At 35.8% G+C, this 26,023-nt stretch overlaps 1 protein-coding gene and 1 long non-coding RNA gene across 2 annotated transcripts in view; one reads left to right on the forward strand and one right to left on the reverse strand.

Annotated features, from left to right (window-relative positions):
• LOC147556547 (uncharacterized) overlaps positions 1–26,023 on the forward strand; it is a 42,383-nt gene that overhangs the window by 4,219 nt on the left and 12,141 nt on the right. The gene's annotated exons all lie outside the window — the stretch shown is intronic.
• LOC147556548 (uncharacterized) lies at positions 887–5,519 on the reverse strand. The gene is made up of 9 exons (XM_086664258.1): positions 5,332–5,519; positions 4,619–4,635; positions 4,369–4,506; positions 4,107–4,187; positions 3,927–4,013; positions 3,733–3,786; positions 3,565–3,636; positions 3,170–3,322; positions 887–3,058 (listed from the first exon to the last, which is right to left on the reverse strand). Exons 4-9 carry the CDS (start codon positions 4,176–4,178, stop codon positions 887–889), a joined length of 2,610 nt encoding a protein of 869 aa, XP_086520384.1. The 5' UTR covers positions 4,179–4,187; positions 4,369–4,506; positions 4,619–4,635; positions 5,332–5,519.

Below are 26,023 nucleotides of genomic sequence, written 5' to 3' on the forward strand. Positions count from 1 at the left end.
CAATACCAGAAGAAGCAACAGTAATAACTATATTGCCCCTTATACGACATGAGGCAGCAATTGTGTTATATAAAAAAGTCTTACCAGTTCCAGCACCGCCATTTAAGAAAAATGTGCGACCTTCGTTATCATTTACAGACTTAATTATAGTCCCATAAGCGGATTGTTGATCACTATTTAGGCGTTCGACATTTGAAGTTACATCTGATTCATTTATAGACATTCGAAGTTGCATATGGTCATAAATCAATCTATTACCCAAAATTTCAGTCCACATTTGTTGGGGTTGTGGCATGGTTGGAAAGTTATCTTGAAGGGTCTTTCCCGACTCTAAGAGCAGTGCATTAAGGAGATACAACCCATAATCAAGTATTTGTGTCTCGGTTGGATTGGTAATTCCATGTGTTGTTCGAAGTTTATGTGCAAGATCATCACATATGTTTATTGCAAACTTGTCCCATAAATCATGCGGATTCAATGGATGACATTCTAAGAGAATGACACAGAAAAGCCTCCTCAACTGGTATCCAGTATTCATAACAACTGCTTCCTGTAAACATCTAATCCACTCTCCATCATCTTCTAAAAGTCCACGGGCAACACATGTCGATTTGAAAGTGTCATATAACTCACCATTTACAGTTCGCAAACTTTCAAATGATGAAGGACCTTTTACAACAGTTAATAATAACCGTAAGTAAAATCTTTCGCCTGCATTAGGACTAACAAAATACATCCTCCCTATAGCGAAACCTCTTCTTCTTTTATGCCAAACCTTATTTTGTTTATCCCAGACAAAGTGTTCGGGAAACTCTTGATAAGTGTAAGCTCTTGCACTTGGATCATTTTCACAACAGGTAAAAAATGACATTAAAGAAGACTTTTGTTATGCAGCTCGACGTTGAATAACCCCGGGTTGTTCATCTGGATCAAAGATAACATGATGCATACCAGGTAGATGTACTGCCAATCTCACTACAGTTGGTTTCTCTTCGTGTAACACATGACCAAATAATCTCCAAGCAGCTTCTGGTGGTGCAATGTACCTAGAATCGAGGTACTGTTGAATCTCATCTCTCGCTCCCACAATTACTGTAGAACGATCATCTCCCTTAAAGACGTATTTGTGAATATATTTCACACACCGTACACCTGCACATACTTCAACATTAATATGACAATCGAACAATTTCGAAAGATATGGATTGTAAGGAACCACATTTCTGTTATCAAAAGGATGACCCCTGACTGTAAAAACACGTCCATCATTCCGACGACGGTATATCGGATATCCATCTTCGCCTAATGTTGTTTTAGCTACAAAAGTTCGTGGATAACCTTTTGTACACTTTCCATTGCTCATGCATGGTGCGTCAAGCCTTTCCTTACCACATGGACCGTGAAGCATACAATTTTTTACGGTCTGAAAAAGTAATGGATCCTCATTTTCATCTGGAAATTCTGCAGAAATAACGCGATCGACTTGATCAACCTCGTGAATTTTGTCTGATTCCTGTAGAAATATGAGGGCATGCATATGAGGTAAACCACGTCTCTGAAACTCAATTGTGAAAACATGAGCAACAACTTTACCAAACACTTCATTTAATTTAATCACGTCCATTAACTTTTTCCTTTTTAACTCAAAAACTCGTGCAACCAAATCAGGACGGTCAAGAACCGTCTGATTAGGCAGAAGAGCAGACGTTATTTCAGGCCACTTCGGATTTGCAGTCATCGTCAGAAAAATGTCAGGATGGTGGTGGTATCGTGTGATTGCCATTGAATCTTGATATATTTCAAATAGATGTCTACTACCACCCATAAATGAAGATGGTAAGATGAATCTCTGACCCACTTGATCCGGTTGTAGCCCATCATCTGCTATATCAGTGAGCCCCTTGTATAACTCCGAACGCAGGTTACTTTGATGGTGCCTTATATATCTTAAGCGGTTTTGCTCCGTCGTTGCCCATGCATCTACTAAAAACTCTTGAAATAATTTACCGCCTCGTAAAATTGTTGAATATTCGTCTGGACGTTGAAAGAGGCGATAACTAAAGTACTGCATCTGAGTTAGTCGTGTAGTACTGCGTCTACTGAGTCGGACATCCCACTGCTTAAGTTCGGGTTCCCAACTAAGCTCACCAAAAGGAAAAAATAAGACATAATGCAGTGGCAAATATGCTGGGTGACATTCAGATATCCTCATTAGTTGTATGTTTCCCTTCAAGTGCAGAATAATATCTCTCGACGTGGTAATTTCACTACCATCTCCAGGTAAAATAACAGCAATTTCATCCGCATCTGGCAGATTATAATGAAGGCGAATAGGTAAATTTTGATCATCCGAATTTAACACATCTAAAATTGAGTAAGCCTGGCAGAATTTGGGATAAAACACATTATGAGCCAACATGGTATCTTGAATAATTTGGAAAACAGTAACATCTAAGTCCTCATTTCTTCCACTACGAATTCTTAAAGCAGAAGAAGGATCATAAATATAGAGTTGTGCATACGATCCCTCCATTTCTGAATCAGGTAATAGAGATCCTGTTCTATGACGCAACTCTCCATATATGGTAAAGGATTTAGGACCTCTTCTATTTAAAATTCTCGGTTCTAATGAGCAACCCAAACTTGTAAACGCATTTGCAGCATTGTATCGTCGAATGTTCGACCTAAATGAGGTCGATAGATAATCATCACCATCATATAAAGCTTTAAGGGCTAGAGGCGGTTCACGGAGGTCTGGGAGACATATCTTCCCTTGCAAACAACATGTTCCGAAAAAAGGCCTTCTGATAGAAGAACTGAGCAATCTTTCATCAATCCAATGTAGAGCTTTACAATGAGGGCAAACTATATTCATTGGTCCTAGAGAATGACGTTCGATAGAAATGGTAGTGATGCGATTCCTGAAAATCTGTGTATTTGTATTTAACTCATCTTCACTACTATCATCTTCAATAGGTAGCAAAATTTGTTCAGAACTTTCACAAAACTCCCTCGGACGCTTAGACGAATGTGTACGACTCAATGTCGAGTGTACTGCCTATTACCAAAATTATAAAAAAAATATTATTAAATTGAGTGTTTACGATTATTGAAGATATATTAAAGTAATTTATTATTATAATAGTACTATAAAATTTTATTAATTAACCTCATCGGTGACAAAAGCGTTTACTGGAGTTGTAGGATGTAAAATCACATCCGATCTTCTTTCACCAATTCGCAAAGGTGCTCGATTTCTCATTCGTAAATATTTAATTTCTCTGTCAACACGTCCCTCCGATAATTGTTGCGGGTGGTTCATCTAATTTCATTAGCATTTTGGTAAACAAAGGTAAGAAAGCTAAAATATACAATTATGAAAACTAATATTGTTTAAGAAATTGTTTCATTATTTAGATGTTTCTTAAATGTTATTCTGCATTTGTGAAAGAATAATTTGAATCTAAGTAAGAGTGAATACTAAATTTGTAAGAATAATTCTGACTTGAAGTCATTAATTTTGATAGAATAAAAAAAACGTAGACATAAATGTGAATGTTTTACCACTTCCTTTCCCTTTTGTTGACGTGTAAGTCGTTCATTCTCGCGACGCAAACGTTGCCCCATTATGCGATTCTGCTATAAAAAAATTTAGTTATATAGTATTATCAATATAAAAAGAATAAAATAACCTATTAATCTACTGCTTATTAGATTAAATTCAGATACTACTTGGTTGGGAGGAAGTCGTGAGTCGTTGTTATGAGTTAGATTGTCACCCGCTTCCTGTGTAATTAGTTGATCATGTAAGCTAGGAGTGAATGCAATTGAAAAGATAACAGCAGTTATACCATGATGTATTATAGGAAGTAGAAAAATATCAAGTTTTTCACAAAATTCATTACAGAGATAAGGGTGATACATACAGATGGTTGATTTTCTTTATCTTTCCCTTTTTCTAGACGTATCGCCCTTTCCCTTTCACGGCGGAGGCGTTGCGCAATTGTACGAACCTATTGCATAACATGTGTATTTTAGACATAAAGATGTAATCTAAATAATTGCAAAAATAATGATTAATAATTTGAATGATCTAGCCTGCATACATTTAATTGCTCCACCGTGTGGTCTCCAGAAGTATCATTAACCATATCACTTTGTCGTGTACTTTCCGACATGAAAAAATCCTAAGTAGCAAATACATTGTACCATTGTACAATTGAAAAGTTTTAGAAAAGAGAAAGAATAAGACACGAAAAACATATAAAAAGAAAATAGAAAAATAAGCAGTAGCCTATATCACATCACAAATAGGTCATTAAAAAATAAAAAAACAGATAGAAATGAATCTGAAATAAGGGAACATACATTTCAATTAGTGTCGGGCTTGCGCCAGTCGTCCAGCATAACGAGTTTAAATGTTAACCGGAGTGCATATAACGCGATGCCTACCTAAATCGTTGTCCAACGTCGCGCAGACCGAGCAAAAACCTAGACGTGTTAGCACTACAAGACATAAAACAAAAGATAGCCATTACAAACCAAAAAAGAGAAAGAAATAGAGAAGCTGAATCCAAAATTATATTAACACCTATGCTAGGATCCATGGTGATTTTACCGTCTTTTTCTTTCTGCCTACAAACAAAAACAAAATGAAAAATTAATTATCTTTTAAATACACATCAAATAAGGATAATATAAATACTGAAATAGAGTATCATTGAACTTGATATTGTTTATAAATTAGAACAATTGTTAGTTTTAGGAGCAAGAAATTAGAACAATTGTTAGTTCTCAATTATAACCAAAACAAAATAATGAACTTGAAAAATATCTACCAACATGAACATTAATCCCAGAGTCACCTAGAAAATGGAGAGGATTGTTGATTTAATGAGAGAGAAGAGAGAGCAAATCAAGTAATCGTATAAGTTGATATGAGAGAGGAAAGAGTATATTAGATAAGAAAGGGAGATATTCAGTTTCTATAGTGAATGAATTTCATGAATAAGTGATTATAGAGAACCAATTGAGTAAACAGGAGGTAAGATTAATTTCATTGCATTTAATACACATACCCCCAAAATTATCTCATGAAAAGCAGAAATAAAAAAATTCCTATGTAGAGTTCAATTGGAACATTTATTCAAACACCTTATGTGCATGAAGCTAAATTTGCTTCAAAACCAAGTGAATGAAAAAGTGATTGAAGATGACCAATTGAGTGATTGGAACATTTATCCAAACACCTTATGTGCATCAAGCACCAACAAATCAGTAATAAAAAATTCCTATGTTACTTAGAGTTCAATTGGAAAAAGAGTTACCAACCTTTCGACTGAGAGAGACGGAAGTACTCGAACTCCATACACTTTCCCCTGTTTAAATAAATTTAAACAAAAAATAATGGAGATCATGGTGGAGGTTGGAGGAGAGATCATGGTGAAAATGGTTTGAATCGGACCTTAGATGGAGGAAGTTGAGAGTAGAAAGAGAAAATCAGAAATATATTTTTTCTTTTAAACCGAAAATTAGAGATCATGGGGTCGGTTAGCATTCTAATGGGCTGGAAAACAATGTTCAAATTGGCACTTCAATCAAGGGACACGATTTACGCAGAAAGAATGCACGGCCAGGATTTATAGACAACGTTTATGACTAAGCAAAAAACCTAGCTGAATTGTTATATAGATATTTCTTTTTATATGTTGTAGTAAGTTTAAATTAAGTTGCAGTGCTATGCATTCGGTTTGCAAACTGACTTACATTGGTTTGCAAACTGACTTGCATTGGTTTGCAAACTGATTTGTAGAGCTTTGCAACTCAGTTGCAATGAGGTCTTTAAAAAATAACCACAACATACTAACATGTTTCTTTAATTATTTTTCAATAGAAGCCGCAGGTGACCGATAGTTAGAAAACAAAGTTATGCAACTTTGATGTTTCTTCTCAAATGCTGATATTCCCGCTTAATCATCCAAAGGAAAAGAAGGTTCCAACCTATTATCATTGGTCAGTTTTGATATTGTGCATGATGAAACCATGCACATGGTTTCACTTCAATTCCATGATGTCAAAAAAAAAAAGGGAATGACATTCTTCACATATGAAAAAAATACGGTAAAGATATACTACAATTCGTAAATAAAATGAATAGTGTAATTTAACTTATACTACAATGTTTAAATCAAGTATTTTCTTATATTTAGATAAATATTATGGAAAGTCTTCTTTATTTGGCTTACTATACGGACAACTTGCGTCCAAAACCTCCTGCAAGAATAAAAAGAGTGCAAGTAGACTGCCCACAACAATTAGAAACATCGTTAGTATAAATTAATCATGCTTATTAATCGACAAGTAATTTTTTTAATTTATCAGCTAAATTACTTGTCTTTTCTTTACAGGGTTGATTGTGGTTTATACGTATGTCAATTAATTTCCAATGCTACAAAAGACCTGGATTTTGAAGAAATGGAGGTTGAACCTAATGAGATTACGAAACTTAGAGGAAAGATAGTTGCTGAAATTATTTCAGATGGAAAATATTGTTGGATTCAATCAAAATAAGGTGTTTGAATATAATATATCTGAATATTTTGATGAATGTGTTTGTGCATATTTTTATGAATCTTTAACAGTTTTTTAATCTTATTTTGTTGAATATATATTTGATTACTTATTTGGTCTTATGAATTTAAGTTGCATTGGTTTCCAAACTGATTTGCATTGGTTTGCAGATTGATTTGCATTGTGGTTTGCATTGGTTTGCAAATTGATTTGCATTGTGGTTTACAAACTGATTTGCATTGGTTTGCAAATTGGTTTGCAAATTGGTTTGCATTGTGGGTTGCATTTGTTTGCAAATTGATTTGAATTGGTTTGCAAATTGATTTGCATTGTGGTTTGCATTGTGGTTTGCAAACTGATTGGCATTGGTTTGCAAATTGATTTGCTCTGTGGTTTGCAAATTGATTTGCATTGTGGTTTGCATTGGTTTGCAAATTGATTTGCAGTGGTTTGCATGTCTTCGCAAATTAGTTTCAATTTTTCTTTTCTTTTTAAATATTCACAACATGTTTCGTTAAGTCTTTTTCAATAGATGAATGAAAGATTAAAATATAAAACTTGAATCTTTTTCGAAAGATTGGTTCTTCACATTTTTTTATTCAATTAATCATTTTTAACATTTCAACAAGAAAAAAAACGGGGGCTACGCCCCCGAACCCCGTATAATAATACGTTATACAAATAGGTTGTCATTCATCAAAATTTAACATACATAGTGTACATGGTTTCAATAAGGTATGCAAACTGAATTGCAATATCGTTTGAAAACTGGTATGCAGTAGTTTGCAATATGGTTTGCAAATTGATTTGCAATATGGGTTGGAAACTGATTTGCAATATTTATCAGTTGCCAAGACCAAGATTTAAGGTTCACATACTATTATAAGTGTTAGAAGTGACTCGAATATGGATTGGTATCAAACCCGGTACAACCTACCGAAGCTTGAACCCATTAGCGAAGCTGATTACTGAGACAGAGCTGGTATGCGAAGCAGTGCTCTGAGGCAAAGCTGGACTCCGAGACAGAGCTGGAATGCGGAGCTAGGCTTATGTCGGTTATTAGAATTAGCGTATCCGTGTATAATGTCGGTTGTAAAGAGAGAGTCGGTGAGGAGGTGGGATTAGGGCTTAGTGGCTATATAAACTAAACCATAAGGAGATATCAGTAAGACACAATCTCACGAATCTCTTGTGTAAACTTGTTTGCTTATCATAGTGCAAATCATCGCGCCGTTGTCGCCGTGGAGTAGGTCTCACCAACCGCACCACGTAAATCTTTGTGTTATGTTCTTGATCGTTCTTTACTATTCCTTTTGCTTGTCTTGGATTACTCGTATTGCTCACATTAACTCCAATTGGGCACAACAATAAGCAATTACACCGACACTGTTCATCCAATAAAAATGAAGACAATATATGCAAAAAAGCAAGTGAATGCTAATGAAAACTAATTTATGAATTAAATTAACATGTCTTATTGTTAAAAAGTAATAATGTAATGAGAACTGGTTCAAACATCACGTTTACAAGTCTTCTTGTTGTGACCAGATGTATGACACACGCTACACTTTATCGACCTCTTCCACTTTGCTCCACTGCTTGGTATCCTCTTTTGCCTTGGCCTTCCAGGTTCAAAAGGGTCTGCTGAAGACGTTGAATGGGAAGGCTGAACTCACTGAATCATGTTCAAAAGCAGAGAAGGAAGATCTCACAGAGAGAGCTCATGGTCAGATTCTACTCCGTTTGAGCAATGAGGTCTTGCGGGAAGTAGCGACGGAAACTACAGCAGATGGGCTATGGAGTAAGCTGGAGAAAAGGTATATGACGAAATATCTAACTAATAGTTTGTATCTAAAGAAGAAATTATTTAGTTTACAGATGTTAGAAGGGGAATCTTTTAAAGACCATATGGATGAACTCAACCGAGTATTATTAGATTTGGCAAATATAGATGTCAAATTCGAAGAAAAAGATAAGGCAAGTACTATTGCTTGCATCCCTGCCACCATCATATGAGAGCTTTGTTAATTCTTTTATATCTGGAAAAACAACTACAACCTTTGAGGATGTTAAAGCAGCATTGAACTCGAAGGAGTTGAGACGGAGGTCAATGGAAGAAAACAGCTCAGGTGATGGTTTGGTGGTAAGGGGAAGGATGCAGCATGTGGTCGATGAGAAGGGCCGTTCTCGGTCTAAATCGAAACCAAAGAAGTATTAATGCTTTAAATGTAAGAAGGAAGGGCACTTCTAAAGGAATTGTCCTGAGCTTAGGAAGAAGCCAGCAGAGGCAGCAGTCATCGAAGAAGATGATGGTAGTGTCTTGGCAATCATTGAAGAATGTGATGAGCCTATAGTTTTGGCAATCAATGTCTGCTTCGCTGAAGATAGGTGGATTTTGGACACTGGTTGTACATTCCATGTATGTCCTCATAAGAATTGGTTTTCCACTTACCCAGTCATTAATGGCGGTAAGGTTTTAATGGAAAACGACGCTCCTTGTAAGGTGGTTGGAATTGGTACTATTCAGATCAAGATGCACGATGGTGTTGTGAGGACTATAACATACATCAGACATGTTCCAGATTTGAAGAGGAATCTAATCTCTTTGGGAACTCTTGATGATAATGGTTGCAAATATGTTGGTGAAGGTGGTGTTCTTCGAGTTTCTAAGGGGAGTCTTACAGTTATGAAGGGGTTGAAAAAGAATGGTCTATATGTGCTACAGGGTAACACTGTTACTGGATCTGTAGCGGTATCATCATCAGACAAGGAAGTTCAGACTATCAAGCTATGGCATATGCGGTTAGGGCATATGAGTGAAAGGGGGATGTCTATACTGAGTAAGAAGGGTTTAATCTGTGGGCAGAAGGTTGGAAAACTGGAATTCTGTGAACATTGCGTCTTTGGGAAACAATGTCGGGTAAAGTTCAGTACAACGGTTCATAATACCAAAAGAACTCTGGATTACATCCATTCAGATCTTTGGGGTCCCTCTCGGGTCAGCTCACATAGTGGGGGTAGATACATGTTGACCTTAATAGGTGATTTTTCCAGGAAAGTATGGGTCTCTATACTGAAACGCAAAGATGAGGCATTCGTCAAGTTCAAGCAGTGGAAGACCTTGATCGAGAAACAAACTGGAAAATCGATCAAACGCTTGAGGACTGACAATGGCATGAAATTTTGCGGAAATGAGTTTAATAGGTTCTGTGTAGACGAAGGGATAATGAGACACCATACGGTCAGAAAGACCCCACAGCAGAATGGGGTGGCGGAACGTATGAATAGAACTCTATTGGAACGAGCTCGTTGTATGCTTTCGAATGCAAGGCTGCCGGAGGTGTTCTGGGCTGAAGTAGTGAACACGGCAGCGTATTTTGTAAATATTTCACCTTGTACATCTATTGAGTGTAAAACTCCTAATGAGGTATGGTCTGGTTATCCTGGTAATTATGAGAACTTGAGGATCTTTGGTTGTTCGTCTTATGCACATGTTAAGGAAGGTAAACTTGATCCGAGGGCTAAGAAATGTGTATTTCTTGGGTATGAGCCTGGAGTTAAGGGTTATCTGTTATGGAATCCGGATGCAAAATCGAAGAAGTTTCTCATAAGTAGAGATGTTACTTTTGATGAGTTAGCCATGGTAACTCAGAAGGTAACTCCTGTAGATGCTCGTTAGGGTGTTGGTAAACAGGTGGAGCAGGAAGATCATAGGGAACAGGTGGAGTTTGAGATAGACACTCCGGAAGAGGTTCGGCCTCAAGTAGATGAGCAAGCTGAGGAAGCTGAACCAGAGCTGGTTCAGTACAGTGTTGCGAGGAACAGGGGAAGGAGAGACATCCGGGCACCGAAAAGGTATGGGATGGCAGATATGGTTGCATTTGCACTTAGTGTGGGAGAAAGCATAGATGGAGGTGAGCCATGCACCTATGAAGAAGCTATGAGGAGCGATGATTCACGGTAGTGGTCTCTTGCCATGAATGAAGAGATTGAGTCTCTTTGGAAGAACCAGGTTTGGGATCTAGCTGAGCTGCCTTAGGGTCAGAAGATTGTCGGTAGCAAATAGGTTTTCAAGAAGGAAGGAATCCCAGGGGTGGAAGACGCACGTTACAAAGCACGGTTAGTAGCTAAGGGGTTTACACAGCGAGAAGGGATAGACTTCAATGAAGTATTTTCTCCTGTTGTTAAACATAGCTCTATTAGAGTGATACTTTCTATGGTTGCTTTGTATGATATGGAATTGGAGCAGCTTGATGTTAACACTGCGTTCTTACAAAGCACGGTTAGTAGCTAAGGGGTTTACACAGCGAGAAGGGATAGACTTCAACGAAGTATTTTCTCCTATTGTTAAACATAGCTCTATTAGAGTGATACTTGCTATGGTTGCTTTGTATGATATGGAATTGGAGCAGCTTGATGTTAAGACTGCGTTCTTACATGGGGAGCTGGAGGAACAAATCTATATGCGTCAGCCAGAGGGGTTTGAGATTCTCGGGAAAGAAGACCAGGTCTGTTTGCCGAAGAAGTCTTTGTATGGACTGAAACAGTTTCCTAGGCAGTGGTATAAGCGTTTTAACACGTTTATGGTTAAAAACGGCTATGACAGAAGCAGATATGATAGTTGTGTGTACCACAGGAAACTATCAGATGGTTCTTATGTGTACCCACTCCTGTATGTGGATGACATGCTGATAGCTTGCAAGGATATATCGGAAATCCACATATTAAAGGGTCAATTAAAGGGTGAATTTGAGATGAAAGACTTGGGTGCCTCAAGGAAGATATTGGGTATGGAGATACGGAGAGACAGATCTGTTGGGAAACTGTTCTTGTCTCAGAAAACTTACATCGAGAAGGTATTGGAACGTTTTGGTATGACTGAGGCAAAACCTGTCAGTACTCCATTGGCAACACACTTCAAGCTTTGGGGGGAACTGTCACCAACAACTGATGACGAGACGGAGTACATATCTCGGGTGCCTTATGCAAATGCAGTAGGTAGCATTATGTATGCTATGGTGTGCACAAGGCCTGATATTTCACATGTTGTTAGTGTAGTAAGCAGCTCCAAGAGCAGACTTAGGAAAGGTCATTGGCAGGTTGTGAAATAGATATTGTGGTATCTTAGAGGAACTGCGGAGGTTGGTCTTGTTTACGACAGAAGGGCTGACACTTCTGGTTCGGTAGTTGGATTTGTAGACTCTGATTTTTCGGGGGATCCTGATAGGAAGAGGTCGCTAACGGACTATACGTTCACACTTTACGGGAGTGCCATTAGTTGGGGAGCAGTGCTACAATCGGTGGTAGCGCTTTCTACGACGGAAGCTGAGTACATGACAACAACAAAGGCGGTGAAGGAGGCAATATGGCTGAGTGGTTTAGTTCGGGATTTGGGCCTGAAGCAGGAGGTGACAGAGGTCTACTGCGCCAACCGGAGTGCATTTGACCAAAAACCAAATGTATCACGAGAGAACTAAACACATTGACGTCAGGTATCACTTTATCAAGGACGTGATTGAACAAGGGAAGATCACGATGAAGAAGGTTTCTACGGCAGAAAATCCAGCGGATATGCTGACCAAGGCAGTTACAACTTTCAAGTTTAAGCATTGCTTAGACTTGATTGGGATTTCCAGATGTTAGCCCTAGCAGGGCTGGAGCGACGATGGCTCAGAGGCGCAGAGCTATAATGGTGGCAGATCTAAGTCAAGAGGAGCATATTCATGTCAAGGTGGAGAATTATTAGAAGTGACTCGAATATGGATTGGTATTGAACTCGGTACAACCTACCGAAGCTTGGACCCCATTAGCGGAGTACTGAGACAGAGCTGGTATGCGAAGCAGTGCTCTGAGGCAAAGCAGGACTCCGAGACAGAGCTGGAATGCGAAGCTAGGCTTATGTCGGTTATTAGAATTAGCGTATCTATGTATAATGTCAGTTGTAAAGAGATAGCCGGTGAGGCGGTGGGATTAGGGTTTAGTGGCTATATAAACTAAAGCCAAAGGAGATATCAGTAAGACACAATCTCACGAATCTCTTGTGTAAACTTGTTTGCTTATCATAGTGCAAATCATCGCGCCGTTGTCGCTGTGGAGTAGGTCTCACCAACCGAACCACGTAAATCTCTGTGTTCTATTTTTTATCGTTCTTTACTATTACTTTTGCTTGTCTTGGATTACTCGTATTGTTCACATTAACTCCGATTGGGCACAACAATAAGCAATTACAACGACATTGTTCATCCAATAAAAATGAAGACAATATATGCAAAACGGCAAGTGAATGCTAATGAAAACTAATTTATGTATTAAATTGACATGTCTTATTGTTAAAAAGTAATAATGTAATGAGAACTGGTTCAAACATCACGTTTACAAGTCTTTTTGTTGTGACCAGATGTATGACATACGCTACACTTTATCGACCTCTTCCACTTTGCTCCACTGCTTGGTACCCTCTTTTGCGTTGGCCTTCCAGGTTTCTTCTTCTCAGTCAGTGGTAAAGCAATAAGCTCGTCGGGATGATGATTCGGAAGATCACAATCAACCACAGGTTCAATAACTTTCTCGTATGACGCACAATAATGAGAAGCACGATAGAAATCACAGATGAAGTCGTATGGACTATAACCTGTACGTGAAATACAACATAGAGCATGATAGCAAGCAAAATCGTATACTCTCCAATACCCACAACTACATGTACGATTCTCAAGGTCCACCAAAAAAGATCTATCATCAACAACCTCAAAAGTCGAGGATGAAGCCCGTAGTGCTCTAAAAACTCTACCTTTATTCAATCCTTTATCAAGTTCTTTTTTCATCTCCGGTCCAAGAATAGTGGTCCAACTATCCCCATGATCACGTCTAGTAGAAAATAAAACCATCAATTTTTTGCGAATCTAGTCAATCAATGATGTGATTGGATAACTGCGACCTTCTAAAATCCATGAGTTAAAACTCTCAGCTATACCGGAACATGTACCACCATATCTGTTGACTGGAAAGTAAGCATTTGCGTATTTCTCAACAGGTGTTGCCCTAAGAACTGCTTCAAAAGATTGGCCACCAACAGTTTTTAACTCTTCAAAAGAGGTTTGAACTCTAAATGGTTTGGTGCATAAGCACATCGAGTGAAAAGATCAAGGATGTGAGACAATGCTTAGTTATTATCTTTTTTTCTAGTAGATATATTATGCTTTAAATGCCAAACACAATAACCATGGTGACTCGAATGGTGACTCGAAGGGAATACAGTAGATATACCATTTATAAGCCCAGTATGTATATCTGTAAGAAATGTGTAAGTTCTTTCGGGAATAATCTTATAAAGAATCTCCAAAAACCACAACCAGTTAGCTTGATTTTCCGTGTCTACGAGGGCAAATGCAAGTGGATAAAAACATTCAAAAACAATAAAAGGAACAACACTATAATCAGCATGTTTGCAATGCATTTGTAGAAGAGTTCCAAATCAGTTTGCAAAGTCTTGCAAGTCAGTTTGCAAACCACAATGCAAATCAATTTGCAAACCAATGCAAACCACAATGCAAATCAATTTGCAAAGCACTGCAAATCAGTTTGCAAAGCACTGCAAATTAATTTGCAAAGGCTTGCAATGATTTGAACAAAATAAATACAAGAACAAAGCTGAAAAGAACATGTTTTACCTCCTTCGGCATTCTTGCCCATTGCAGCTTATAAACATCCACTAAACTTTTCTTTGAAAAATGTTGCATCTAAATAAAGAATCGGACGGCAAAATCTAAATCCATGAATACAAGTCCCAAATGCAACAAATAAACGCTGAAATTCTTTCGAATTAGGGTCAATCTCAAGTTTCACAAAATTATTTGTGTTACTTCTTTGTAGAGCATCGACATAAGAAACTAAATGATGGTAAGACGAAGATGCGTCCTCGTGAATATCCTTCAAAGTTAGTGTCTTGCCAGTATAAGAGTAATAGTAACTAACATCAAACCCATATGTATTCAATATATAATCACTAATTTGCCTAGGCTTGATATATGATCACTTTGAACACTATGCATCACCAATGTTTTTATCACAACACTTGTGAAACGACGTTTCTTAGTGTCTTTTAGTCTAGCACCACAAGAATGATAATTATTCATCATTTTGATAACAAAGATATCACTCTCTTTGGAGAATTTCGTGGATTGAATTCTCCATTTACACCCAGGTTCTTTTCTAGTACATTCCACTGTAACCCTATAAGGATCGTTTTTCACAAAACGAAATCCATAACCCGACTCAAGAGAGTATTTTATTAACTCCATACGTATTTCATGTACACCACCTGGAAATTTCTGACCTACCTGTTTAAAATTGAATGCCCAAGTACTAGAAAGTAAAGGAACAACACTTGGACTTGTGTTATGATTTGATGATGACGCGGTAGTGACGATAGATGAAGAACAACTTGCATGATTTGTAACAGTAACTTGTATTTTAATAAGGTGAATATGTTTCGCCAAACAATAATAAAATACTGATTGTAAATGTAAATCAGAATCTACCTTCATAACTTGGTTGTTTATTTTGCAACTCAATTCAAAAAGTGATGGAGTCAAATCATTCCATTGTTTGCATAAGAACTCTTTCAAATGGAGTATAGTACTATCATTTCCAATTTTCAAGCAAACAAATTTAACCACATGTTGAAATACTCCGAGAACGGTCGGAACCATCAAACTGTAACAAAGAAACAGTTATGAGTTATAATAAATAACAACCGACTATTTGCAAATCACTGCAAAAGCAATGCAAACAATTTGCAATGTCTTGTAAACCTCTTCCTAACTCTTGTAAACATAATTAATCTTATAGAACAAAATTTAAAGAAATCAAAATCAAATTGTATTTTTAAATAAATTATCATGAATGACTCTAAATTATTAGTCATAACTCATAATCTGTTGTGAAAAATATTTCTTATATTTGTTGATGAATGAAAATATACAACTAAGAAGAAATTATACCTTGAAACAACAGATTCTCCTTCCAAACTATCGAAACCCTAGCAAAACTATCTCCAAACTATCGCCCAACCCACAGGTCTCGTTTTTTCTCTCTGACTTAGAACTTATCCCAAATCTTAGGGTTTGTTGTAAATTCCCCAAATATAAAGGTTATTTAAGGTATAAAAAAAGAGGGGCTTTTAAAATTGTCCTTCAAGCCTATTTCTAAAGTTTTCAAGGTGCCTAGAAGAAGAAAACTTTAATTTGTCTTTATAACAAAATAAAACAGGAAATTGGGCCTCCAACCCAATATCCTGTAGTTCAAATATGTTTTTGAAAAAAATCACACCATACTCAAATGTTTCTTTAAATCTATATAATAAAACACAAAGTTTTATATTGACTGGGACAAACCAAAAGACAAATCCAAACGTTTATCACATTTTCATTATCATCTTAACCGTTCGATCTATTACCTACTTCAAAAAAGTAAAATTTGATCACCCTCTCGCATACCACTCATAAAAACGTCCTTTAAATGACCTCTACTAAATGGATATTATATTAAACAAATGTCATTAAAATTTCTCCATAACTCCTTAAAGAATTGTTCTTTAGGTTATGAAAACATGACCCTTACATCCCAACCCTTCTTTCTTCTTTTAATCACGGCCTTTGGTATTTCACTCATAGTCTCTTCATCTCTATAACTTCTCAAGAAGTAATTGTTCATCGGTTATAAAAATGAGATTAATGGATTCCATACTTTCCTCTATATATACTTTCCTCTCATAACCTCTCATCCTCATACCTCTTTCTCCTTCGTAGTAGAAGAATTACAAAGAAATATTAGCTAATAAAAAAAAACATTGCTAGAAACAATGGGTCATAAGTACTTAGTTGATGGTGAAATTCTTTTATTTCATTTTAATTGTTGATCTCTGTGAGCCTCGTCAGGAGAAGAGATAACAAAATGTGATTAAGAGAGACAAATGAAACAAATTTCACAATTCAATTTTAATTTTTCTTAGTTATTTAGTATTCGATATTATAATTATGTAATTTTCGATATATGGTTAATTCCGAAATTTCAATATAACTCTTTTATCAATTTAATTGTAAATACAATTGTGGATAGTAAAATGTTTGATTGCAAATACAATTGTAAATATTTAATCATAAATACTAAACAAATCTCTCGCTCTCTCTATAGTCTATATATATCTTCTCATCTATGTCATTTTCTTCACTTTCATCCTATTATACAAATTATATAGTGATTTTGGCTTAACTACCGATTTGGCTTCTATGTTTATCTTTTTGTAGTGAACAAATATATTTTTTTTTTTGAAGTTTTGATTATTCAATCTTTCCTAACACTCGAATCGTTTCCAATTAATTGGTGTGGAAGAACATCTTTTGGGAAGTTTATTGTTATTTTTTTTTTTTTAATCTTGATCATTTGAAATCTATACATTAGTTGATATTCTTATATCTTTATACTTACTACACATTACGAATTATGTAAATTGATAGCGGCATATCTCCTCCTCATATGTAAATTTTCACTAAGTTTTTTTTTTATAATTTATCTGAAATTTTTTTATGTAAACTTTCCTAATAATTTCTTACGTGAATTTATAAATTTTATCTTTTATCAATTTTCGTGTCAAAATAATTTGTATATAAATTAAGAAAGTAGCATTTTTTTTATAATTTATTAACCATCTTTAATTTTTTTTTCATTACCTTGCAAATAACTAACTATTTGTAGGTTACAACCTATCATCTCTAAGTTGTCATTTTACAAAAATCTACACAATTTTCTCCTCCTAAAATCCTTCAATCCAATTTTCTTATGTTTGCTTCTCCACCTATCCACTGCAAAATTTATCTACATACTCATCTTTTATTTCTTGTAAGTAAAATTTTTTCATTTAAAAGTAAAAAACAATATATTTTTATCCTTTAAACCATATTTACAATTCTTTGTTTCTTTGTATTATGTTCAAAACCATAAATTATTTCAGATTTTTATTTTATTTTAAAGCTATATTTTTCCAAAACTATTTACATATTTTAATTTTTAGTTTCAATTCTCCATACATGTTCAGGTTCTTTTATTTGTTATTGTTTGCGAAGGTGAATTACGCCTTTTTCATATTAATGGGTTCCAAAATCACTAATCTTTTGTACGAGAGAATGAACACACAAGTGAAGGCAAAGGTGAAGCAAGTCGTTTTTTTTCTTATTGATGTGTTAGGCACAACTATCTGTGCCCCAGTGGCGAGGCCAGGATTTTCTTGATGTGGGGGCACATTTAAATCAAATGAAATAAAAATTCATACGTTAAAAGAGATTGACTTTTATTGTTTCATAAAATTTTACCTATTTACATATTTGGAGTTGTACTCGATGAGTTTCTACCTATTTACGTATTCATAAAATATTATCACGATTTTCTTTCAATCCTCATCTTTGTTCCGGTCTTGTGACTTATTACGAAGATTCTTAAATTGTGAAACAGTTTGTCCATAACTTTTCGTTTAAAATATCTCTCCACGACTTTGTAAAATTTTTTTACTACCAAACTTTATAATCCTTGTTTCTTGTTTGTTTCTTGTTTGTTTCTTGTTGAGTCAAAATTGGATTTAAATAGAAACAATTAAGGGATGAGTTTCAATTAGAACTAGTTTGAATAATTAAGAATTTGTTTCTTACTCCATTTGCTTTATGATGGTGGATAGAATATTTAATTTTGAATAAAATACAAGCAATTAAGAACTGCAGTAATTTGATTTAGGAAATTTTTAGTAGTTGCGATTTTCCAAGGTAGATGGGTGGTTTTTAAGGGATGGGCGAAGGATATATGGTGCCTTTACTGTCATGATTGAGATGGGTAATTAAATGGGCAGTTCTTGGGTACATGGACAATTATTTATTGGGTTGGGTGAATTTAATAGCTGGAGTTAGTTAGGTTGGGTTGGCAAGCTTCATTTGGGTACTTAAAAAGGGAACACTAAAGGCACCACTTTAAAAACTAATGGAGCTCACATTTGGGCCTGTGGGGGCACGTGACCCCACAGGCCCCTATGTGGGCTCGCCCCTGCTGTGCCCTAAGGGCGGGTTATAACTAGTATTTTTCAATAGATGCCCTTGATGACCAAAAGATTAAAATAAAAATTATGCAACTTTGATGTTTCTTTCTGAAATGTTGATATTTCCGCTTAATCATCCGAAGATAAAGAAGGATTCAAGTGGTTATCATTGGTCAGTTTTGATATTGTACATGATTAAACCATGGAAAGGTTTCACTTTAACTCCATGATGCCAAGAAAAGAAAAGGGCGACAAATTTTATTAATGCGAAAAAAACTACAATTCGCAAAAATAAAATGAATAGTGTAATTTAACTTATACTATAATGTTTAAATCAAGTATTTTCTTATATTTTAGACAAATATTGTGGACGGCCTTCTTTATTTCGCTTACAATACAAATAATTCGCGTCCAAAACCTCATTTAAGAATAAAGAGAGAGCAAGTAAAATACTTTATATTATTTATCAGCTAAATGACTTGTCTTTTTCTTTGCAGAGTTGGTTGTGCTTTATACGTATGTCAATTCATTTCGAATGTTACAAAAGGCCACAATTTTGAAGAAATGAAGGTTGAGCCTAATGAGACGAGGAAACTTAGAGGACAGATAGTTGCTAAAATTGTTTCAAATGATAAATATTGTTGGATTAGATAAAAAAAGGCGGTTAAATATAGTTTTTGTTCTGAATATTTTGATGAATGTGTAAATTAAACTGCCCACAACAACTAGAAATGCGTAAGTATAAATTATTCATGCTTACACATATTTTTTTTATGATTTATCAGCTAAATGACTTGTCTTTTTCTTTGCGGAGTTGATTGTGATCTATACGTACGTCAATGCATTTTGAATGTTACAAAAGGCCACGATTTTGAAGAAATGAAGGTTGAACCTAATGAGACGAGGACACTTAGAGGACAAATAGTTGTTGAAATTATTTCAGATGATAAATATTGTTGGATTAAATCAAAAAAAGGCATTTGAATATAGTTTTTGCTCTGAATATTTTGATAAATGCGTTTGTGAATATTTTGATGAATGGTTATGATTTAGAATGTGATAATTTGGAACAGTTAACCACATATTTGTTCTTTGCAGTATCTTTAATTGTTTCTTTTCTTATTATACTATACATTTGATTACTTATTTGTTCTTATATGTTATGAATTTCAGTTGCAGTAGTTTAAAACAAAGTTCCAAAGCATTGCAAACTCATTGTAGAGCTTTGCAATCTGGTTTGCAGAGCTTTGTAATTTAATTTGCACTAGGTTTCCGCCGCGTCCTACAGACGCGACGTATCCCTCTTGGATGATGCTGGAGATGACATTTAAATCAAAATTTCTGAGAAAAACTCTCTTGAGATGGAAAAAAGAGAGAACGCTCAGTAATAAAGATGACGTCGATTTTGGAAGAGTGACAGAAAATCTTGGGTAAGGAGAGAAATACATAGGTACTAGTTATTGTAGGGATATCCTAACTGATTTTGGTCAATTTACACTAATACCCTTATATTTTGATTTAATTTACACTAAGAAGATTTTATATTAGCCGTCGGATGTGATCTCTGTCAAACTCCCAATAAAAATAGACGACCAGACTTATACCTCATGTAACCGACTAACCTGTTTTAATTTATGGATAGCTTTGCAATCTGGTCTGCATAACTTTGTAACTCAGTTTCAGAGCAATAAAATTTGAGCTTATAATAACTAACCAACATTCCGCTTGTAAATTTCATATGATATAGGTGACGAAGCCCAATCTGCATGATAATAGGCTTTTCAATGAGGTATTATCTGATGAGAGAAGGTTGTAAGAGCAAATTGTGTCTTGCAATTTGAAAGGAGTAAGTTATAGTGTACTTTTTTGTACTTCACCACCACTAATTATGGCGAAACCATCATTCTCGGGCGCCACCACCACTCTCCTTCATCTCTCATCTTCGTCACTCTCTCTTTTTTCTCTTCTCTCTCTCTCTCTCCATCCCTCTTTGTCTTTCTCTATCTCTCTTTCTAACTTCCGATAAAGGGGAGGGGCCCTTCGCCGGAACCCTCGTCTGGTTTTTTAGACGAAAAATGGTTTGAAAAATGGAAGGATTTCGACAGAGGGCCCTCCCCTGCGCCGAAACTTAGAGAGAGAGAAAGAAAGGCAGGGAGAAGGATGGAAAGAGAGAGAGAGAGAGACAGAGGAAAGAAAGAGAACATAAAGAAGTCGTCGGCAGAGAGTCAGTCAGCAACATGAGAAGAAGGGTGTGCTTGGAGTGCATTTTTTATTTCCCATCTTATGAAATTTTGTGCCCAGGACATTTGTTTGTTCCCCCAAAACATCTACCTTCTTTTTACTATTGGAACCCCACTCTTGGCCGTGGAGATACAAACAAGTTACTATCACGCCACGGTGGGTTTCAGAGATAGTAAGACACTCGTACATATTTCCGAACATCTCCTTAGAAGACAGAGTAGGTCAACTAGATTCTCACTCGTTACAACTTAGCCGTCAAAAAGAAGGTGATGAAAAACTTCCAGCACTGAATTAGTTAGTTAGAAATATAGTTATTTCAGTTATAAAGTTGTTAGCTCTCTCCTTCAAGACTTTTATTTGTATATATATATATATATACACACACTCTTCTCCTCTGTTTCATACTTCTCTCTCATTGTTTCTCTCTCTATAATTTCATTAATCTGTCTACTGAAAATTGAAAGATCCTCTCTTTTCTTCTCTATTGTCTTTTTTAATGGCTACCCACTACTCTAATACTAATTTCCTGGTTGTTTTCTTGATCTCCTCTCTCCTAATCACATTCTCCATGGCTGAAACACCACAATCTCAAGAACAACTTCAATGCATTGTTGAAGTTTTAATCAACAATGGGGGTTTCAATTATTGGGCAAAACTTCTCTCTGAAACTTACCCATTATCATTCCCACTCTCTTCTGCAACTCTTTTCATCCCAACTGATGATAACAATCCTCTCTTCAATATCTCATATTCCAAACTTGATCCATCAATCATGGCTTACCATAGCATCCCACAACTACTCACTTTCTCTCTCCTTCAAACCTTCCAAGTTGGTTCAAGAATCCCAACTCTCTTACCCAACAACACAATTCTTGTCACAAACAACTCAATCTTGAATTTTACGATCGATGATATTGTTATTAGTCATCCTGATTTATACAAGAATGAAGCAATTGTGGTTCATGGAATTGGGTCTCTTCTCAATTACTCTGTTTATGGTGGTGAGATTAATATTCTTGATTCTAATGATGGTCAAGATAATGAAGTTCCTACTGGTTATCAGTCACCTCCTGTCGAATCCCCTAACGTAGGAGGATTTCATCATAAGAACCCTAAATTGGGTCTTCATCGTTCCAATGGACAAAATGTGAACCCTTATAACAGATCTGTTGTTTTCCTTCTTAATTGTATTCTTGACGTTCTTTTAATAAAATGGTTAAGAGAGAATGTGGATTTTGAGAATCACGTAGGGCTTCACTATTGTTTCACTGTTCTCATGTTCACGAAGTTGCTTTACGTTATGTTCTACTAGTAGATGAAGATGAGCAATTAATGTGCTTTGGTCACAACTATGGTTCTGTTGATTTTGTCTAGTTGATTTCGAGGAAGAGATCGGTTTGTTCTTATTTTGGTGCAGTGTGAAATTAGATCTTGTGGATTAAAATCTTGTTCTTTTTTTTTGTTGTTGATTGTAAAAAGAGGAGGTTTATAAATGGGCTTTTGCTCTGATACAATGTAGTAATTGGTTTGGGTCCTGTAATTCACTCATCAATTAAATGTCTCAATAAATGGCTTTCTTTTGTTTGATTTTTTCCTTGTAATCATGTCCTTTGAAGAGAGAGAGAGAGAGAGAGAGAGAGAGAGAGAGAGAGAGAGAGAGAGAGAGAGACAGAGAGAGAGAGAGAGTTTTTGCATAAGAAGTAAATTTCTTGAAAATACGTATCATCCGTCTCAAATTTTGGCGAATAAATACCGAAAAAATCCATTCCATAAGAACATATTGTCATGAGAAAACATGAGAAATGATATTGTGGATAATGCTTTGGGGTACACTCACAGTAGACAAAATGAACTTGAACTACCATGAATGCCTTAAGAGTAGTCCCTACTAGTTGATTTTGCATTTTTGGTTAGTGAGTAGGATTACTACAACATAAGAAGAGAAAAGAAGTTTGTAGGATGAATAGAATTGGAAGCACACTGACCAATAATTAAAACGTATTGGGATAAGCTGCTATTATTCCTTCGGTAATTCGGTTCCGTTGCTTTTATTCATGTTTAGTTCGTCTTTTTTGACTGTTTTCATTTTCGTTCGTCGTACCTAAATGAACAGCCCAGATTTTAGTCTCCCACCTAACCAAGCAGAAATTGAACTCTCTGTGAGTTTTTCTTTATTCCAGAGCTAGGTTTTCTTCTTTCTTCCGTTACATCTCTACAACAAATCAAGTACTAGAGATGGACAGAATTAACCACGTTGAGCACAAATTGAGCAGCCGAAGGTTTCAAGCCCCACAGAAGCTGCCGAAGGTTACCCAAATCGAGTTCTAGATAGAGAGGTAAGCACAACACCTTATTTCAAATCCAACACATTACTCATCTTGGAAACTTCAAGGTATGAGATCTTAATCTTATTTTTTCGGTTTTTCTTTCTCTAAAATTGTCTTATTAATTTAGGATTTTTCAACTTGTATTCATGCTTAAAATTGTATGAGATCTTAATCTTATTTTTTCGGTCTATCTATCTTTTACCCACGTCAATCTCTAGATTGCTTTAGAGTTTCATATACAATTTTACCAAGAAAATAACTTATCTCGTCGATTTTTTTTTTATTTTTTGAGTTTTTCAGGAACTTTCTTCATTACATGCCAAAAACAACATCGGTGTCTTGTGTTGGGATTACGCTTGCAATGGCATTTTGCATAGCTCTATCTTGGTTTGTAATAATGGCAGATGGATCTATTTCCTCCATACAAGCAAGTCATGTCGTAAACAACCAAGTGAATGTAATTGTGTCTTTGTTAGACAACAAACTACAAAGGAGAAGAATAGAATGTGCATGATGGTTTACTCCGACAAACGGAGCAAAAGGAAGACCATACTTATTTGTTAAGTATCTCGTATCAAATGTCACAACATCTCTGAATTCTTTATAGGCCTCTCTGCTCCTCTGGTTTGCCCAAAACACATTACGTACACAACAATAGTCGTCTAAGTCCATTCTAAAAATGAAACCATTATTTCTTCTTTGGTGAGCCACAAAATACTCCTGAATCGCCGTACTATCTCCTTCCCCAAGACGTAGCACCCTTGCCTTTTGGGTGTAATTTCTACGATCTCTTTCATTAAATGGGACATTTTCATGTCCATCTGATGCTACAACTTAGTTGCCTATAACTAGGGGTGTACTCGAGTCGAGCCGAGCCGAGTAGTAAGATGTTCAAGCTCGGTTCGTGTATTTTACTGTCGAGCTCGAGCTCGAACTCGAGCTCGTTCGAGTAATTGTCCACTTGTTCAAGCTCGGTTCGTATAAGTTTGAACGAGCTCGAGCTCGAACTCGAGCTCGCATTGTTTTAAGCTCGTTTATCAAAATACTTCAAATTAAAACTTTCAAAATCATCAAAATACTTCAATGATCATTTGTCACATACAATAATAATGATTAATGATTCATATTCCGATAATTTTTTAATGGTTGATATTTCATGTACAAGTTTCAATACTAATACGTAATTATGTACTATACTATTATAAGAGTATGTTAAACGAGCTGTTCACGAGTAGCTCGTGATACACTAAAGAATGTTCAAGCTCGGCTCGTTTATGTAAACGAGCTTGATTTTGATCTCGTGTTAAGCTCGGGCTCGTTAATATTCGAGTCGAGCACGAGCAATAGTCGAGTCGAGCTCGAGCAGCTCGTTAAGAGCTCGGCTCGTGTACACCCCTACCTATAACTTCGACTTCCTGCCATATCATAGATTTCTAGTCGTCTAGCCACAAACGGATTGATCTTCCTATTGCATTTATATTGACGGACTTTTCCATGACTAAGGTTATGATTATGGTCTTGACACACAATAGTAGTCTCTTGTTTCCTGTTACTATGTAATTTAGCCGCAACTCTAGTTTTGCATCCATTCTTACCATTAGGTTGGGGACCAACTAAATTGGTTTCTTTCGGTTTAAATGCTCCATGTTTACCACATGCTACCGCAACACACCGAAGAATTCCATGAACATTTTGCATCGATGTCTTTTCAACTGGGTATCCTGTTTGTTTGGCATAACGAAGACAATAATCATACAAGTCGTCAACATTATCGAACTCCATCCCAACTGTAGGAAGTTCGACTTCCGATGATTCCTTCAAAACATATTCTGTTAAATTCACGATTATATTATAATCGGAGATATGAACATAAAATAATGACACGATAATTTAACGTGGTTCGGTCGAATATTCAAGACCTACATCCACGGAGAAATAATTCTTTATTAATAATTCACCACATACAATTGTATGTGGGAGTTGATCGGTTACATTGGTCAGACATAACTCGATGAGTTTTATTCCTACAACCCTCTCCTATTTATAGATGACTTAGGGTTTAAGGTTTCCTAGTTTCTGATTATTAAACTAGGAAATAATACAAAATCTATCTAATATTACCATTAGATAGTTACAAGAGATATTCTGAATATAAGAAACTAAATCTTCACATATCTTCAATATATCTTCAAATATCTTCAATATTCTGAATTCTTCTTGATCGTCGGATCTCGTCTTCTCGATCCGTCACGTACATACACGTATATTATTTCTGCAACTCATCTTGACCGCCGGATCTCCTATTTTCGATCCTCCTTATGTAACGTATCCTATTATATTCTTTTACCAAACTCATTCTCAAATACCAATGATAAATTACAACTTCCAAACAATAGAAAAATCAGTAACAACCCAACATATTAAAAAAAATCATGCCGATAGAAACCAATATATAGAAAAAAATCTTGATGACCATTAAAACAGTAGAGTAATATACAAAAATTGTTGATTAAACACCATTAAAAGCTTAATAAGTACCAGCAAAACCTTTGTTGTCTGCCAATAAATAACAAACAAAACATCTAGCTTAATAAGCACCAATATAGCATCTACCTTTATAAGTTGCAGTAACAAACCAAATTGTTGATTAAACACCATTAAAAACTCAATAAGTAACAAAAAGATTGTTGATTTACCAGTAGAGTAACAAAAAAAATTGGTGTAGTTACCTCTCGGCTGCTCTCTAGAACTTAATTTGGGTAGTCAATCGGTGAGGATGAAGCCAAAGGTTGCGCAATTTAGGTAG

Source organism: Eschscholzia californica, unplaced genomic scaffold (genome assembly GCF_041429995.1).
Source record: "Eschscholzia californica isolate CP2 unplaced genomic scaffold, dmEscCali1.0.p SCAF_2, whole genome shotgun sequence".
Lineage (NCBI taxonomy): Eukaryota > Viridiplantae > Streptophyta > Magnoliopsida > Ranunculales > Papaveraceae > Eschscholzia > Eschscholzia californica.